The sequence below is a fragment of the Camponotus floridanus genome, unplaced genomic scaffold (genome assembly GCF_003227725.1).
Source record: "Camponotus floridanus strain SB8 unplaced genomic scaffold, Cflo_v7.5 scaffold18, whole genome shotgun sequence".
Classification (NCBI taxonomy): Eukaryota; Metazoa; Arthropoda; class Insecta; order Hymenoptera; family Formicidae; genus Camponotus; species Camponotus floridanus.
In genome coordinates this window covers 3,087,026-3,106,693 of record NW_020229303.1, presented here as the reverse complement: position 1 = coordinate 3,106,693, position 19,668 = coordinate 3,087,026, and the positions used below count along the sequence as shown (strand labels likewise).

Below are 19,668 nucleotides of genomic sequence, written 5' to 3'. Positions count from 1 at the left end.
TTAGCAATTCGAGGATCCGAATACTTAAAAGTATAGGAAATTAAAAATCTAAAAATATATAGTTTTATTAATATAGTTTATTAACTAATTATCAGGTTCTTATTTTTTTAATAATAAAAATCGAGAATGCAAGTTCTGGCGTTATATTCTTATATTCTCCAAACATTCTGTATACATCCTACTTTTTAACAAGGATCTTCTAAATGCTAATCTGACGCAGACTGTAGAAAACGATTCTAACTCCCGTGAATTCATGCTCAAGGAGCATGGGAGTTATATTTAGTACAAATATCTTCAGGTATATATTTTTATTTAGAATCAGGAAAAAAAACATTCACTCCTCCTGTATCTCTTCCGCTCTATCACGATTCAAATATTATAATACGAAAGAAAAAATGAAAAAAAAATAGCAAGTCGCTTATATTTTATAAGCGACTTAATTGATACCTTTAATTAATACGCGCATTAATTGATACCTTTTTTACGAGCTGTTAAATGAAAAAAAAAATACAAAGGTGAGAAAAATGATAGTGTCTCATCTTTCCGAATTGCCTTTTTGACAACTATTTCACGTTTTAATATCGTAAGGTAAACTACTTATCGTAGTCACATAAAAGACAGGTATTAGTTCATATTCATTTATTTATATCATGCAACAACGCAGAACAACGTGCGTTATTCGATCAGTGTGAGCATGATCGAAGAAAATAAAGAAAAATATTGCAAAAAAGTCAAATTTTTTTTATTTTGTTGTATCACATTTGCATAACGAGTACTCATTCTGATTAGTTTTATGATATTACCAGGAATTTACAGTCTTTTAGTACTGTAAATCGCGTTTATACAATTCGATGTTCAAACCGACTTTGTCTGAGCGGTTTGTCGTGTCGGTTTTAGCAAACTTTAAAATATCGGAATAGCTTCTCGTATCTTCAATGCAAGTGTGATCGAAACCATATAGTCGAGCATATAGAGCATTCGCTTTCTAGAAACAGTTTCCTGACTGCACATATTTCTCAAAAAAGGGAAGTAACGTTAATCCTTCAACCGATAGCTTTACCCATCCACTGATAATATTAATGAACCAAATTCGTTGCATTGTCCGCTTCAATTGTTGATATCATAATAATTCGCATTTTTTATCAAAATAGACAAAATGTTTCATCAAGAATAAGTGGAAAGTCGATACTTTGCGCTCGGAATGCATTCTTGTAACAATTAATATCAAAAATTATATCGGGCAGATATAATATTGTGATATTTGTTTGCTGCATAACGCGATTAAAAATTTATGTATATCAAATTTATATATATATATAGATTAAGACTCGTAAAAAAATAAAAGTTGATAAAATTAGATTATTATATTTAAATCTTTGGATAATGAATTCCAATTGGATTGTTGCTTGAATTCTCTGATATTGAAACAAAATTAATATAATCTAGATATCAAGAAAGAAACAGCAGCGGAGCAGTTTCTCTAATTTCGCGGAAATAGAGAGAATACAGATTTTTAAAATAATTATATATAAAAATAAAGAAAAGGAATATATTCTAATTGTTGTAGAAATATTATAATAATATTATATCGCGAATATATGTGACATAATGCGCTTGTACTATTATAATAATTTAATACATAACAACACTCCCCTATTGTGTTAATATTACACTATAATAATATAATATTATATTATTATAATAGCGAGATTGAGTCGACATTTCACAGCGCAAAGAGTTGATTTATCGGTTGAAGGACATTCAATAGAAGAGGTACATATATGTACACATACGAGTATGCGTAAATATCTTTTTAAAATTTTTATAGGGAAAAAAATGACGCGTACGAGTCGTATTATAAGGTAGTAAAAAGCTATATACTGGCTATAGAACGATTGTATCAATCGTTAAGATAATGTACAGTACATTCATTGACGGATTATAGCAAATATACGATCTGTACGTTATTACGAGAGATTGCGCTTTATGTAGGGGTGTGTGATTAATTGTACTCTATCTTATTTTCTTTTCCAGTCGACTAGCTATTTTTAAATCTATGTCACGTCCAACGCGAACGATATTGCAATAAGTCAAATCTCCGATGGTAGAATTAAATTGGAAAACTAACGCACGTTGAAGAAATCGATAGAATTCGGACATTGTTGATATATGATTATTTTTTATAGAAAAAATGGCAAAAAATATAATTATTGCATTAATAATAGTATATCATTAACTTTATAATAAATATAAACAAAAGATTCGCTTTGGAAGAAGCTCAGGACTTAAATTTCATGTTTTTATATTAAATATGCAATATATATCTTAAAACTACAATAAATCCATAATTTTATATAAGTTATTAAGTCTTTAAGAGATTATCCTTCATTTTATTGAGCTTTCTTTTATAAAATTAATAAATTTTGCCTGAGATAGAATGAAAAAGAGAAATTTTCGTAAAATGAGAATCTCGAATAAGAAATTCAGTCATAATTTAAAATCGATTTGATTTTACACAAATATAATCGAACATTAGTTTTTTCTTTTTAGCTATTTATATATTTACAATAGATATTAAAAATTTCTTTATTATTATAATATTTCAGAAGAAATCTATTTCTTCTATTCTTTCTATTCTATTAATTACATATATTGTACTGAGATATAAGTACTGAGTAACTCCATGCGAACTTTAAAAGTATTGCAAAGCTGATTTATTGCAGCTAAAGTATTTCGGTTTCCGAACTGTTTAGCCGATAAATTTCGATCATAGTTAAGATTTTTAACAACGCGTTTATCTATATTACTACTTTTATCTTGTTACGTTAAACATACGCAGGAATTGAGAGGATTAAAATAATTTATTCTTGCCGAAATAATAAAATATTTGTATCCTCATTATGCCTGTCGCAGATTAATAGCAACTCAAGAAAAGCCCTAATCATCCTTTTCTTTCCTTATTTTGTACTCTTAAATTTATTAAAATTTATTAAAGGTGAAATACTTTACAGATTATATTAAAGCACGAATAAGTAATCACAAATATTATATCTTTATTATCTGAAAATTAAATAATTTGGTTAATAATTGCGAATGAAAATGTTCCGATGAATAACTAATTAAATTTTAACGTATTATATGTATATCAAAGCGTACTAATTATTTTAATTATTTTTAATTTTGTTAGCAATTCAAGATTGAAAGATTACTTTTTCAAATACTTGGCAAGAGATAGAATATTTTTTATAATAAAATGAATCTCGCATACATCTACAAGATATAGTTTTAAATTTCAAAAGTAGTGACGTCAAAATATCGAAAGTGCGCCATCGTGAAGATCAGCTGGGAAGTTTTGATGCAAAATCGGTAAATATCGATAGTAGGTATCGGAGTATTGTTAGCGGCCTTACTGGTTTTTCCCCCTCCCGATCCTGAGTAAGCACGATCGTAAAAAGCGAGGCGATCGAGGTGTCAACGACGAGGCGAGGCACCGTTCAGCCTGGAGGTTTCGTATGACGTTTACGTCACGCCCGCTTGACATTTCGTGCTCGACGCGCGAGTTTCGCGACCGTATATATAAAAATACAAGGTTACCATCGGCAGCTTCGTCGAACAAACCACGACGAGGGAAAATTCGCGACTTTTCTTCCGTGATGTTTTGATCACGCTCGCCGTTTCCGTACTCTCTCTTTTTCCGCTTCCCTGTCATCGGAGGATGTCCTGCGACGCCGTCTCGTCGCCGAAGACGTGACCCCGTCCCCAGGATTTATTTGAGTTTTTGCCGGAATCCCGAGGAAAAGTGCCAGGCCTTCCGAGGGGTTTGTTATGTTGCGCTCGTCATCTCGCGATAGGTGCGGAAAGTTCATGGACACACGTGTATGTGTATTGTATGCACGCACACGCTAATACGCGAGAGTGTATGCGAGTGTCATTTTCTTATTTGTGCTTATTTGCAAATTGATCAGGAGTCGAAAGCCTTGCGTTTCTCGCGCGATGCTAACTCGTTTCACGAGAATGTCCTTCGACACACTGCATTAATATACCCATACGTTGTTCGCGAATGTTTTTTTTTTTTATACATCGTACGTTTTATAATTAATTATTATGGCATTTGTGTGTGTTTACTGATCGGCGTCGAGTGTTTTGATTGACAGTAGTTTTGTTTTACTACGTACGATGAGAAATTTTGACGGAATATAAATAACAGTTTTAATGATACAATTTTTAAAAACAATACTAATGACTGTATATATTCATGAAAAAAGTTCGTTGACATCTTGAGAGAAACTTTTGAGAGAAAAGATAAATAGTTTAAAGTCTATTTTTAATAAATTATTGAATTACTAATGTAATATTAACACATGTGATGTAGATATATCTAATGTTGACATTACAAGTCTCAAGGATGATTTTTTTATACATATATCCATTGTGTAGAGTTTGATTGACTATGCCTTAGCACATAATACATAGTACATATCTAATGTTAACAGTGTACATTACTAGTGTACATTATCTTTCAAGGCTTAAGATATCTTAATAACATTTAAGATATCTTGAAAATAAAGTTTGAAAATAATATATACATTTTTAAAATTACATTCTTAAAATTCAATCTCATATTGTATATTGTACAATATATGAGCATATCCTGTAAATAATTGCATTGTATGTTAATCTCTTATATTAATACAGCTGTGTAAATTTATTCTTGGATATGTAAAGACATAAATTTATTCTTGGATATATGAAGACATTTCTTATCTTATAATGATTAAATACTTAATGACACTTGCAATAGATAAAATAACGAGTTTTATACATTCTTTTCAGATATGATTCTGTCTGTGCACACTACACTGCATAATTGCTCAAGAAATTATCTGATGCATGTTGATAATGACCTGTGTGCTGTTCGACAACAGTGAGGAGAATACACTGTGATGGGGTGGGTGATATCCACCGCAGCATGCATTTTCATATGGAGTTGCTTGCTGCGGAGCATCAATCTGGCTCCGCAGCCATCTCCAAAGCAAGTGCCGTGCGATAAGACAAGGAAAGTCTTCACAGACTCATGGGGAATTATCAGCGATGGACCTATGGGTTCAAATTATACTCAAGATTCCCACTGCGAGTGGCTCATTAAAGGTACAAATAAGAATGTGTATGGAGAGTTTAAAAATAAGATCTAATCATTATAAAGTTAGTGAAATTTTATTTTGCTGGAGACATATTAAATCCAACTATTTCTTTCAATGAAATATGTGTGATTATTTTCATATATATTAATGCTCAATGTGAACATTTAAATATTTTTTACTTTTTATGTCCTATTTTTTTTTCTAATATCTACTTTATTTCTGTCTCTCTCTATACATATATAGATATATATATATATATATATATATATATATATATATATATATATATATAGATTTATAGATCTATTTTATCTCTCTATATAGATATATATAGATATTTATAATATATCTAAGATGCATAATATAAGATCACATACAATGCCTTATAACAAAAATTTTTTTAAAACTTATGTATAATTTGTTTTTCTTATTACAGCTAATCATAGTCGTCAATTTATTACATTGAGTTTCCGGACTATGGGTACAGAGTGCAGCTATGACTATGTATTTGTTTACGATGGAGATTCCTTTCGTTCCCCCCTTCTGGGTAGCTTTAGTGGCAAAACAGAGCCTCAACAAGTGACATCATCATCCGGTTATGTAAGTACATATCCTGCAACATTAACAATGCGAATGATATGTTGCAGATTCAAGTTTTTAGCATCTCATTAATATTATCAACCGATATAATGTTACATAAAGTATATATAAGTATATATAAAGTGAAGTATATATAAGAAGTTTTATATATGAAAAGTGAAGTGTATATAAAAAGTTTTATAAATTTTTATAATATACAGAATATAATACATTACTATATAAAACTTAGTAATAATAATGTAAATATAAAAGAAATATAAAACAGCATTGTTATTGCAAGATGTCATAGAAATATATATTTTTCTTTGTAGATGTTGATATTATTATATAGTGACACAAACTACGTCCTAGATGGTTTTCACGCAGAATTTTCAGTAACGGATTGCCCGAACAATTGCACTCATCATGGAAAGTGCATCAACAATACATGTTTTTGCGAAAACGATTGGGGAGGTAAAGACTGTTCTCGAGCACTCTGTCCAAACAATTGCAGTGGCGCCGGTATCTGCGGCTTAAAAAGATGTGAATGCAATAGTGGATATTCCGGACAATCTTGTTCTTTGCATAAAACGCATCCAGAAGGAAATCGGTACGTTTTTCCGAAATTGTAAGCTTGCATATTTCTTTTTTTATTATATGTAAATTGTATGATAATATAAAGTTGTATATATGTATAATGACATTCTTTTTAATATTTTATAAAATTGCATTTATATCGAATAATGGAAATGAATATGTGAATAAGAAATCTAAAATAATGTAATTATTTATACAGATGGCATTGGCTTTCTCATTCGGAAAGTGGACTAAGACCACGCGCAGCTCATACGGCAGTCTACGTTCAGGAAACGGATTCACTTTACGTTTTCGGCGGCTACGATCTTAACTATATTCTCAGCGACTTGGAAGTGTACAGGTTTAGTACAAGCCAATGGGAAGATGAATACGGGAATGTATTAGGTAAGTACATAAATTAAGTATATAAATCATACACAATAACAAAAACTTTATATAAAAGAATTTTAACTTGATTCATTTTTTATATAAAGACTAGAACATTACAGGGTGCGTGGTATGTTGCACCCTTTAAGGTTCTTTCTAATATGATTCGAGAAAGTAATATAATTGATGCGGAAAAAATTATTTTATTATCATATAATATTTTATTGTGTGGAAATATAAAAATAAAGTATATAAAATTTGTACTAAATATTATTACTGTTACTGATTGTGTACTCAGAGTATGTATACAGAAGAGCAATTATAATAATTTTATATTACCATACATTTTCTTCTTGCATTTGTAGAAGGTGCTGTATCCGCCGAATATCTGGATCCTATGTTGATCGCTACCGAATTACGTAATCCTGGCGCCAAGGAGATATATGGCCTACCGACGTCATCTTTAATCTGGAAAGTCCTTTATAGCATCAAGGATAATAATACTTTCAGTCTGTTCGATCGGACCGCTAACGGCAGTCGTGAACACGGCACGCGAGAATTCCGGAACTTGCCTAAGGTGAACGAGAAAAGTAGAAGCACCATTAGGATCGATAGGAACGACGATCCCAGGAGAAAGCATCCGCGAAATATAAAACCACGATATTCGCAAATGTCGACAAGGTAGTAAGTGATGAATCATCATTCATTAATTTCCAATTCCTTTAAAATTATCTTTGTAAAATTCGGAAAAATTTTATTATCTTTACATTTGTTCCTATAAAGATACACATACATAATAAGTTATATGGTATATGAAAATAAAATCATATTTTTTAAATTAGACCTTTAATCGCAGGTCATAATTTATAATTGAAATAATTTCTAAGAAGATACAGCCTTTATTATAAAGTTTTATATGTTTTTTATAAATCTTTGTAAAATATTTAACATTATTTATTTGTACAGTGTTAAGCTTATAAATTATCGGTGTATATTTGTTTATTAAAGATATCGCAGAAATTTAGAAAACTTATATCGAGAACATGATGCAACAGACGTACAAAACGACAATGCGAAATGGGAGGAACAGGTGGTAGCAGGGCCCGCTGAAGATAATATATTCATGCAAGAATTTATAGATCCAAAATTAACCACGAGCGAGTCACTGAAAGAGGAAGTTACAGAACCAACTATTAATGAGTTACCCAAACCGGGTCCTCGATATGGTCACGCTGCGTGTAAATATCAAGGTCTGTCGACATATAGCATTTGATGATAATTTATCTATACTGATAAGAGGACATTACGACTTTTACAGAAATTAACACATTTAAAATTTATTATATCGCTAATCAATATAAAGTACAATGATAAAGAGATAAAATCTTTTTTTTTTACATTAGTGCACATAAAAATTGAATTTACATAATAAGCTTTTGAAAAATTTTTTTATAAATATTTATTCCTCAAGTCCAAAAAAAATCGTCAAATAATTTTATTATGCAAATAAATTTTACTTATTACAAACATCAATGACAAAATTGAGAAAGAAAAACTTAAATTCAAAAATTAATCTGCTTTCTATTAAATGACTTGCCATTATAGTTGTGAAATTGTAGTTTTTAACTATAGTATAGTATAATATTAATATTATATTTGTAATTAATAAATGGAATTTTTCTACATTTTTAGATGGTTTTGTAATCTATGGAGGAAAAGTATCGGAAGAAGACGGTTCTGTGTCGAATGAACTGTGGCATTACAATGTAAACAAGCGTACATGGACTTTACGTGCTAAAAATTCTCCTTTCTATCCGCCCAGACTCACAAGACATACTTTAACTCTGGCAGGCGATTACATCTATTTGTTCGGAGGCAGCACTCTTGATGGAGAATTTTCGTCCAGACTTTATAAAATCAAATTAAATTTATGTGAGTTGATTAAAACGAAAGAATAATTCAAAAAATGTATATTTTAACAATATGTATTCGTACATGTAATTCATACAAAATGATAAATATCAAACATAAATCCCAAATAGATTTTTCTGCTATATCATAAGAATAGCTTTTTACAATATAATACTTTCATTGGAACTTTGAAGTTTCTCGAATGAAAATTTGTAAAAAATGTTTAGATGTAGAAACACGTGATTAAAAGAGATTGAAGAGTGTTAATACTATTGTATGTTATATATTATTATAGCGGATTCTACGGCAACCAGCGAAAGGTGGATAGAGGTGCGACCTCGAGGTGGTAAGGAACTCGATGTACGCGTGGTGGCGCACTCGACTGTGTACCATCGCGCTACCAATTCCTTGCTGGTATATGGCGGTGTAGTTGCTAGCGTTGCCCGTTTCAGTAAATTATCGGATCGAATGTTTGTTTTTCAATTTGACAGAAAAGTTTGGTCTGAGATTCATTATCCGAGGGCACACTTACGAGATACATACGTACCAAGAGAACGCGCATTTCACACGTGTAATATCATAGGTAATTTATAAATCTATAATCATGCAAAATATATATGTTTTCGTCTTTAAATATTATATTTATTTAATATAAAATTAAACGATGTACGAATTTTTGTTTCCGTTTATAAATCCATATTATCTTGCATTTTTTTAAATTTAAGATGCATACACATATTTATTACTATGTTATATTTTGACAGGAAATTATCTAGTGGTATTCGGTGGATATTCTCATAGACATAACAAAGAGGAGATCTGTTATGACAATCAAATGTATCTTTATCATCTCGGTTGTCATGCTTGGGTGAGCCACGATGTGCTAGGCTTAAACGATAAAGGTAAAACATATTTTTAATTGATTCGATATATAAATTTATATGTTTATATTGATTTAAATGTGTTTATGCGTTTAATACAATAAGATCTTCGCTTTTTAGATTCTCGTTATCCTAAGCAACAGGGCGTATTCGCACACGCAGCGGATGTACGTAATGGAAATATCCTGTTGCTCGTCGGTGGATATCACGGCAACGTAAATGCCGATCTTCTCGCATACACTTTGCCGCCTATGTTGGCGCCGGGAAATGAGGATTATATCGAACCGGAACAGATTTGTTCAAGACATAAGAGTTTGATGGAGTGCGCGGCAAATCCTGAATGCGGCTGGTGTTCTGCAGACGAGGTATTCTCCATATATCCATCTCGCGTTGATATATTCATCTCTCGCTTTTCACACTTTATGAAATTTTTTTATTGCATATTACAGATATGTTATGGTCGTACAATAGGTAGCAATTGTACAACGAATCTTCAAACGACGCGCTGTCCAGGAGTTTGTCCCGCTTTAGGCGACTGTCATTCTTGCTTAATACACGGTCAACCCGGTGGCGGCTGGGGTACAAATTTTCGCGGCAGGAAATCCGTTTCGAACAAGCTTAATCTAGGTACGTGCACGTGGTGCGTCCAGAACGCTCGCTGTCATCACAAGGACGACAATTATGGCGTATGCGGTTTGCGGGATGATACGCCCTCACAAATACCAGGCTGGTGGGGTTCGAAAGGCACAGAGATTACCAAGGTCGAGGAATGTCGAGAGATGGATAGAAGGCCGGGTCTAACCTTCCTCAAATACAAGCCGCCAGCGAATTACAGCCAGCCTGACTCGGTTGCTATAGTAAATGCGACCACGGTCGATTTTATGCCGTCGCAAGGCGCGAAAACAGAGACGGCGTTGGGTGGCGATATGGTTGCTAGATTGACCGGTTTCCTCAGACCGCCGAATTATTTTTGGGATAGCGCGGCAGAGCAGTTGAAAATCTGCATCGGTTACAATAGCGCGACGCTTCACGTATCGCGAAACGATGATCCCGATAAGCTGGTGAGTTATCTTTTGTTTTTACTACTTAGCATCTTAATCATATTAACGAGTATAAAGGTTCATATTCTGAAAAATATCGAAATATAATTGTGATTTTATACAAATTTTATTTAAATATAACAATAGGAAATTTATATTATAAATTGGAATATTCTTATCACTTGAGATTAATTAAAAATAAAATAATTAATTAAAAATTTAATAATAATTTTAACAATTTTTTAAATTTTATTAAATTATCTATAAAATAATTTAACTTATTTATAGGAGCTGGTCGCCAATTTCACTGCAGAAACATCGCAATGTATACCAATAAAATGGTCGGATGGACATCCGATGGAGCTACAACCAGGTCGTTATCTGTTGAACTTCGAATCGAAAAGAACGGTGACTGCAAACAACTATCCTCATGCAAGTAAAATGGAAATCACACACAATAAAAAAATGGAAAATGCAAAAGTCTTTACATTCGAATATCTAGAGCCGTATCAAAATGGTTCTTGCCATCAGTATAGCAATTGCCTGCACTGTCTAACGGATTCTTCGTGTGGTTGGTGTGACATCACTTACCAGTGTTTACCGCGTTCGGCTAACGAGACAGAGAGTTGTGCGGCAGATGTGGATTGGAACGAGCGGGGCGAACCGATACGCGAATGGCATTATTTGACGATCACGCCATCGACATGCGCCAACTGCTCCAACTATATTTCTTGTGAGTCGTGTGTAAGCACTAAACTGTGCGAATGGTGGACGGAGGAAGCAAAATGTGCACGGATTGGCCGAGTGAAAGGCTCTGCGGTAAGTCTGGAGGAATGTCCGATCCCATGTCGGCAACGCTTCAATTGCACTCAGTGTCTGGACGAGCGTGGTAGGTGCGTATGGTGTGAAGCCACACGCGAATGCTTTTCCTTCTCCGTGTACACATCTGAGTATCAATTCGGCCTGTGCCGGGAATGGATGGATCAGGCAGGTCTCATGGGTGTTACATCACGCAGTTCATCGTTGACTGGCAACGATCAGTGCAAAAGCTGCAGCCGGCATTCAAATTGCTCAAGTTGCTTACACTCGCTCAGTTGTGGATGGTGCTACAGCTTGGAAAATCCCATCACTGGGGTATGCGTACAGGGTGATTTCAATCAACCACATGTCAATTGCAGCGTGGTCATCAACGAGGATCGAAACAGTAGTCTAAAAGCAGACGAATCCGGTTGGGCGTACGCGCAATGTCCAGATGTAGACGAATGCGATCTTGGTCTTCACGATTGTCATCCCGACGCACTTTGCACCAATACGCATGGCAGCTTTAGCTGCCAATGCAAGCGCGGTTTCAACGGCGATGGCAAGGAAAACTGTACCAAAACTTGTTACGAAAGATGTGTTAATGGATATTGCAGCGAAGCACCGGACTACAAATGCGAATGCAACCTCGGTTGGACTGGGCCTGATTGTCGAACCAACTGCGGCTGTTACAATCATTCCACGTGCATGCAGGTAAACGGAAAAATTGTACATATACACATACATATATGTGTAAGCATTTTAATCTTTGGATGTCTAGGGACCAGGTATTTGCGACGAGTGTCAAGATTGGACCACCGGGCGCTACTGCGAGGAATGCAAGGCGGGCAGTTATGGGAACGCAACAATGCCATTGGGCTGCCGCGAATGTGACTGCAACGGACACGGTGACATTGAGCTCGACGTGTGCGATCGACAGACCGGGATGTGCTTCTGCCGTGATAATACCGAAGGCGACAAGTGCCAGCGTTGTAAACGCGGCTATTACGGCGATCCACGCGATGGCGGAATGTGCTATTACGGCTGCATGTCACGGGGTATGCTGGGTGGCGTGGAAAACCGCAAGCAGGGTCTTGGTAGTCGACATTCCCAATCTTCGCTTTGGAGAAGCTACGCGGGTGACTCGAGCGACACGCCGACAAGAGAATGTCTTTGGATCGTCAGTCCGGAAGTTAATCTTTCGTCAGATGCGACTATACCGACGATTCAGAGTGTAATACAATTTACCATTCTTGAGGACATTAACGTGAGTTGCCAGGAGAACAGCGTGTACGTGTATGATGGTCTGCCGGAATTTGTCTCATCTACCGGTGGTCACCAGAGCCAATTACTAGGCGTATACTGTACGGAAAGTACTGACTATCCGGTGACAGTGGAGGCTAAGTCCGGCTTTTTGACGGTGCACTACAAACAATTAGACGAGGTCTTCAACGAAGGCTTCAATGCAAGCTACATAGTGATGACATGTAATAATTGCCCGGGGAATCGCGAATGTCGAAACGGTAACTGTCTCTGCAAATCCGGATATGTCGGCATCGATTGCGACGTTGAGATATGCCCGAACAACTGTACCGCCTCGAAAAAACAAGGTGTCTGCGACAAAGGATACGGCCGCTGCGTTTGCATATCGGATTATGGTGGTCGTGATTGTTCCATTCAACTCAAGGATTATCAGTTGATCTTCACAGAGCTATTTAACTCGGAATATTTGGCCGATCATCTGGATCATTTGAGAAAAACGTTGCCGCGCTTCGGACACAGTCTGGTGGCCGATCGACGCGGCAGTCTGTGGATGTTTGGCGGCTACTCGCTTAGTCACGGACCCTTGAATGACATCAGACTCTTCGATACAAAAAACAACACCTGGATGCCGGTAACAGTCGAGTCTACTTCAGAATCTACGTCCATGCCGCAAGGTCGTTACTTTCACGCCGCTGAAATCGTGCATAGTAGGCAGCAGATCTACGTGTATGGTGGTCTATCGATGAAAGACGAGGATGTGCAGGGACTGTCGAACAATACTCTCAGCGACTTTTGGAAGTTTAGTCTGCAGAATCAGCGATGGAGCCAGATCGTGCAAGATGAGAAGAAGGAATCGCTACCGCTAGCCGGTCATACGTTGACTCTTCGTAGAGACGGAGAGTCGGAGAGTTTGATTCTAATTGGTGGTTTCAGTCCCAAATACGGATACCTGGACACCGTTAGAGAATTTAATCTGGAAACGGAAACTTGGGATATAGTGGATACTAATGGGAATGGACCTCTAGGTATTTATGGTCATTCTACGGTGTATCATAGCAAGTCAGATAGCTTCTACATCTTTGGTGGCTACACGTACGCAATGAATAGGACGTTCATCTCGAACAAATTGTACTCTCTGAATTATAAGACACGGATGTGGTCGGTATTACCACCATTTGAGGACGATTTTACCGATGGCAATAGCTTGCCACAAGCTAGATTTTTGCATTCCGCGGTCACGACGGACGAATATATGGTGATATTTGGTGGCCGACAAAATCCTCACAACACCTCGGACTCGCTAATAGCGTATAAGTATTCCTGCAATCTGTGGATACGTTTGATAACGAGAGATATGGAAACAATCGGCAGTTCGCCACCCCCGGCTTACGCTCATGCGATGACTCACGCTGATCCGGAATCGAATGCTATTTACGTTGTCGGTGGCTTCGATGGCGGCATAAAAAGTCACGTCACGTTGATCAACATACCGGAAGATCTGTGTAAACTGTGGAAAGACAAAATCACATGCAGAAAATACTTTGGCTGCTCATTTTGCGCCGTCACCACCATTGATAACATCAATAACACGTTCTGCTTCTCGAACGAAGTTTCGAGCAATCGTGATGACAAATGTGACATCAACGTTATTCAAGCGCAACGATCGAACGGAATATTCTGCAACTCGGATTGGATGGCTACCAGAAAGTGTCAAAGCTTCAAAACTTGCACTGAATGTCTGGCGGAATGGCCGTATTACAAAGAAGACCAGCCGGTCTGCAAATGGTGCATCAATTGTCCGCATGGTATCTCAACTAAATGTATCCCATTCGACCGAGATTGCGACGAACAGACACAAGGGCCAGATAAGTCATCATGCAAATCGGTCACCAGTGTGAATCAATGCAAGGAACTCAAATGTTCGGCGAGCGACTGCAAGAAGTGTAACGATATTGACAATTGCGAATGGACGAGGCAGGTGCTGAAAACCGAGCTGGGACCAACATTGTCAGCAGAACCCGTCTACGACTGGAATTGCGCGCCGGTCGATATCTTTGAGCGGTCCAGCATCAAGCTGATTAGTACAAAGTGCGATAAAAGATGTTCCGAACATAAAGATTGTAGGAGCTGCTTGAAAGGTACTGGTGCTGAAGGCGGATGGAGCGAATGTAGATGGTCTACGCGATTGAACGAATGCATCTCACCATCATACCAACCACTTTACTGTGCCGGCGGCGTTTGTGGTTTGGTATTGCGTAACGCGGATATGGATCATTGCCCGGAGCCATGCTCGGTTTTCAAGCAGTGCAGTACCTGCCTGAAACACTCGCACTGTGGCTGGTGCTCCCTGGATTCTGCTGACATAACCGGTCAAGGGATATGCACGGAAGGATCACTCGAAGCGCCGACCGATCATCCAGCGGGCGGTACCTGCGAGATGCTCTATCATCAACATTTCCCGGGGACCGAAACGTCAATTATCACCACGACATTGCATTCCACAGACTTTCTAGAGTCGCAAGACAATAACATCACGTTGTCATCATCGTTATCATTACTTAACCGCTCGACCGTAACACCAGAGTTCTCGTGGCACTATGTCCGCTGTCCGCCAGAAAACGAGTGCGAAAACGCACATCACTCTTGTTCACCGAAGAGCGAGAAGTGTTTCGATCTGGAAGAGGGTTTCGAATGCAAATGCGGAGACGGATACAAGACTGAAACTACCAGCGATTTAAGTAAAAAGATCTGCGAGCCAATGTGCACGCAGGGTTGCGTGAGAGGCACATGCGTCGAGCCAGATTCGTGTCTTTGCGATTTTGGTTACGTAGGCGCCAACTGTTCCATCCAGTGCCAGTGTAATGGCCACAGCAAATGTGACGGACCGGACAAGCTCGATTCTTGCACACATTGTCATAATAACACAATGGGGGCCCAATGCGAAAAGTGCTTGCCGCTGTTTGTCGGCAATCCTGCGGACAATGGTCAGTGCGTGCCGTGTCTCGAGTACTGCAACGGACACACGAGAATCTGCATCAACGAGAGTATGACTGTGCCCGATCCAATCGCGGTGCAAAAGATGTCGGAAGAGATGTTGAATAAACAGATAGGCGAGGGACCGATGGCCAAGGCCAAATGCATCAATTGCGGCAACAATACCAAGGGCGACAAATGCGGCGAGTGCATGACCGGTTTCTTCCGCGGCACAGAAGATCTGCGTGATGTATGTCGACCGTGCGAATGCCACGGTCACGGCTTCACGTGCGACCCTGTGACCGGCGAGAAATGCAACTGCGGTAACAATACGGAAAGCGAACCGTCCTGCATCAGCGGTCCCATGAAAGGCACGAACACGGGCGGCACTCCGTGCTGGAAGGTGCAATGCAGCAAATGCAGGGAGAACTACGCTGGCACGCCGACGATGGGTCATCAGTGTTACAAGACCGTCACGGTTGACAATAAAATGTGTTTCGACTCGAAATTGATAGGTAAGAACAGTAAAAAATATAAGAATGAAGAACTAGTTGTTTGTGTAACGATAAATAATATAGCTATAATGTAAAAGAATGACTAGACGATAATTTAATAAGTTTTTTTATACATATAAATCTGATAACTGCAACTGGTACTTTTGTTTTTATATTATTTTTTCTTCTCTTGTTGTGAAATATATAAATAATATTCGCGCTTCAAAATATATATCTATGTACGCATGCACATTCGACACTTTAGTAATTATTCTTCTTAAATTGCAACATTCTGTTTTGCGTGGAGCATTTTACGGTTCGTATTCTTCTTCTATTATAAGTTGTTTGATATCCTGTGTCATTCTAGCACTCGTGTGAAAGATTAAGTTAATGCATACTGTTATCTTATTTCAGACGAATGCAAAATGAAGCCGAAGCCCTTGAATCCTGGCCAGACTGTTTTCTATATGGTACAGCCTCGATTTATGAATGTGGACATCAGAGTGATGGTAGATGTTACTCAAGGCGCCTTGGATTTATTCCTGAGTCCTCGAGATGATTCCTTTGTCGTCACTTTGAACTCATCGACCGGATATCAAGACGTACGTTAATTTCTTTTATTTAATCTTTTCATTGACAAAGTATTCTTTCAATGGAAAATAATATCACTTTTATCACAAATCGCCGAATCAATTTTTTTCCATTTTTCATTATTAACTCTTTTTATATATTACTTTTTATCTAAGAAAGTTCAAGCACTATCATAATATCCACAGGTCGAGTTGGATAGCAGATTTAGATGGCGACCTGATCATTCTGATACGTGGTTGGAGGAACAATTCAACAGTAAGCTCCGAACCGTCGAGTTTCATTCTCACGGTTTCGGCGCGGTGAACGGTACCACCACGGAACCAACGTGGAACACCGGGCCGCAATATTTCGTGATGGAGCGCTACGCAGAAAACTTGGCCACCTTTCTGACAATCAACAAAAGAAATACGTTCCTAGTGATACGTAATCTGACAAATCGATTGGTGCTGACATTGCCACAGGATAAACACGAGCTCGGCCAGACCAAGTTCCACATTGCGTTACGAGCGATCGAACCGTCGAATCCGGAACTGAATAGCCGCGCCGCCTATGGAATGATTTTCTTTCGACAAGATCAGCTGCACATCGACCTATTCGTCTTCTTCTCGTGTTTCTTCTCCTGTTTTTTCCTATTCTTGGCGGCATGCGTGGTCGCGTGGAAAACGAAACAGGCGGCGGACGTGCGCCGCGCTCGGCGTCGTCATGTTGTCGAAATGCTGCACATGGCGAAGCGGCCGTTCGCCTCGGCAACGATAATCTACGACCGAGATGGCGGCGAGTGTAGCCCGAGCTCGCCGCAGCGCAAGGGCAGACGCGGCAAGCATGTCAACTTTCATAGCGATGTGAGACCGGTCGCTGTCGAACCCACCGATGACAGCGTCGCCGCGGTAGCCACGGTGTTCATTAGGTTACCCGGTGGTCGCCAAGCACCTGTCAAATTGGCTTTGGGCAGCTCGCTCATACTCTTAACCAGAGTCTATCCTGTCAACAGCCGAGTGTTCTTAAGGCGTAGAAATAGCCATGCGACGAACTGAGCCTGCGTCACAGTGGAATCTCGATCTCGACAATCTTCGAGTTCCACATCACGAATATCAGTCTTTTCATCGTTGAACTCTTCCGGGACATCGTTGATGAGAGTTTCCGATGTTTGAGCATTCTATCTTGAATTAAAATAGCTATAGTAGAGTCTGGATTAATTGATGATCCTAAGAAATTGTATAATAATCCATTTAATGGGCTATTTCTTCTTTTTAGGACGCAGTTTTAATGCGCTAAAGATAACATACAAGATGTAACATAATCGAGTTATAACGTAAACTTTAACAAAATACGTTAATATACTTTACTTTAATTGCAACATCTCCGATATATCACATAATTTTATCGGCTTTTATTCGGAAACTGTTCTCTTTTATTGGTCGCATTCAGTGGATTGAACAGTTGGGCGACTAGGTTTTCATATATATTATATATATATATATATATTCGGAAAATCTATATAATATATGAAAAAAATCTATGTAATATATGAAAAAAATCTAGCGTTGAATCCCCATTTGAAGTCGTTGAATGCGGCTATTGATCTCATCGCATACGCGTATTATTAATTGGCAACAGACACAGCAATATATTTACGAATTTATACGAAAGCTTTTCCCGTACAATAAATACGAAATATATGTGGAATTTACCGAATGTAGGCATGTAAAATAATTCTAATTAATTTTAATATTCCGTCATGCGCAAATTTTATATTATATAAATATATTGGATTACGAATCCGAGGACTTTCGAAAACAAAAATCTTCGGAATCGTAGATAAAATCAAAGATATTTAAATAATGTAAAGATTCGTGAAATTAACATCTTATGGATCCAGATACGAGTGCATCTATCGATCCGGAGAAACGCGTATCCAAGAATTTTCGTCAGAATTTTCAGAATCTAAATTTGTATATCTAAGGATCTATATATGCATGCATTAATACACAAATCGTATCGTGTATCTGGAAAATGGATAAATCCTTTTATTTTTTTTATTACTTTTTTAAACTCTATTATTGCGTAACATATAGTTATAAAATATAATAGGATAAAAGAGATCGTAAGATTATTTAATCTAAATATAATATATTGTCGTATATCATTCCATGACGAGACTGTATACATGTTTGTATATATAACAATCTGTAATTACGTATTAATTCGAACTTTATATACATTTTTGTAGAGACATTTTACGAGGCATGATCTCGCGTCATGGAATATTCGTGGCAACTGTATCCGCAAGGTCATGAAATCGATCACGCGTGTATCTGTATCAGCTGAACAAACAGTATTAGAATTGTTGATTAGAGAAACGGAGCTCAACGACGATGCGTACGTTAACAAGGTTCCTATGCCAAAACTGATTAGCGAATGAATGTGTGAAAACGTCCTAATATAATAATATATTATTTATCATAAGTAAGAGGAAGGGGGAGGAGAAATAAAAAAAGAGTTACTAGGAAAAATAGAGAAGATAAAAGTTTTTTTTTTTTTCGAGAAAGAAATGTACGTATTCGTGCAAAAAAAGCACGTTGCAGACGCGTGTCACAAACTTTTATAACTGGTTGAAAAGACACTCTCGATAGACTGTTTTTGGACAGAGATAACGATTAATATTAAAATGTATAGATAATGTGAATGTTGTAATGATATCGCATGTGCGCGCGACGTTGACGTGCTTAGTAATCATTGCAAGAGCATGTAAATGGGATAAGGCAGAGATCGTATTGTTTTATATGAAGTTTAAGATGATATGAAGTTTATAAGAATACAGACATCTAAACTGAACAATTTTTAACGAAGATGCAGAGATAAAAATTGACATAATGGAATTTATTGAAATAAATTTAATGAATTTTATTTTTATTAATTTAAGTGTGTATAAAACTCTAAATACACAAAAAATATCTGTGACTAGAAAAGAATGCAGAATCTAAGAAAATGAAGGATTTATAGAATTAATAGAATAAATGATGTATAAAATAAA

The 19,668-nt window shown here is 37.1% G+C and overlaps 1 protein-coding gene across 5 annotated transcripts; it reads left to right on the top strand.

Moving 5' to 3' along the window:
- Window positions 1-3,441: 3,441 nt before the first annotated feature.
- LOC105250931 (multiple epidermal growth factor-like domains protein 8) lies at window positions 3,442-18,252 on the top strand. 5 transcript variants are annotated; one of them, XM_011257327.3, is made up of 16 exons: window positions 3,442-3,851; window positions 4,834-5,148; window positions 5,578-5,741; window positions 6,053-6,330; window positions 6,517-6,701; window positions 7,049-7,364; window positions 7,692-7,933; window positions 8,376-8,615; window positions 8,890-9,177; window positions 9,359-9,496; window positions 9,596-9,840; window positions 9,925-10,536; window positions 10,804-12,027; window positions 12,095-16,064; window positions 16,458-16,645; window positions 16,820-18,252. In XM_011257327.3, the coding sequence occupies exons 2-16, from the start codon at window positions 4,944-4,946 to the stop codon at window positions 17,666-17,668; spliced, it is 9,144 nt and encodes a 3,047-aa protein (XP_011255629.1). In that variant the 5' UTR covers window positions 3,442-3,851; window positions 4,834-4,943; the 3' UTR covers window positions 17,669-18,252. The 5 variants fall into 5 exon arrangements, with proteins under 5 accessions (XP_011255629.1, XP_025263399.1, XP_025263401.1 ...); XM_025407614.1 differs by having other exon boundaries at window positions 3,442-3,876; XM_025407616.1 differs by having other exon boundaries at window positions 3,443-3,505.
- Window positions 18,253-19,668: the final 1,416 nt, after the last annotated feature.

Bases quoted from the DNA above. Each gene is read 5' to 3' on its own strand.
- LOC105250931 (XM_011257327.3), top strand. From the start codon at position 4,944: ATGGGGTGGGTGATATCCACCGCAGCATGCATTTTCATATGGAGTTGC. The intron at 6,702-7,048 runs GTAAGTACATAA...TTGCATTTGTAG, and splicing joins TGAATACGGGAATGTATTAG to AAGGTGCTGTATCCGCCGAA. The intron at 16,646-16,819 runs GTACGTTAATTT...TAATATCCACAG, and splicing joins CATCGACCGGATATCAAGAC to GTCGAGTTGGATAGCAGATT.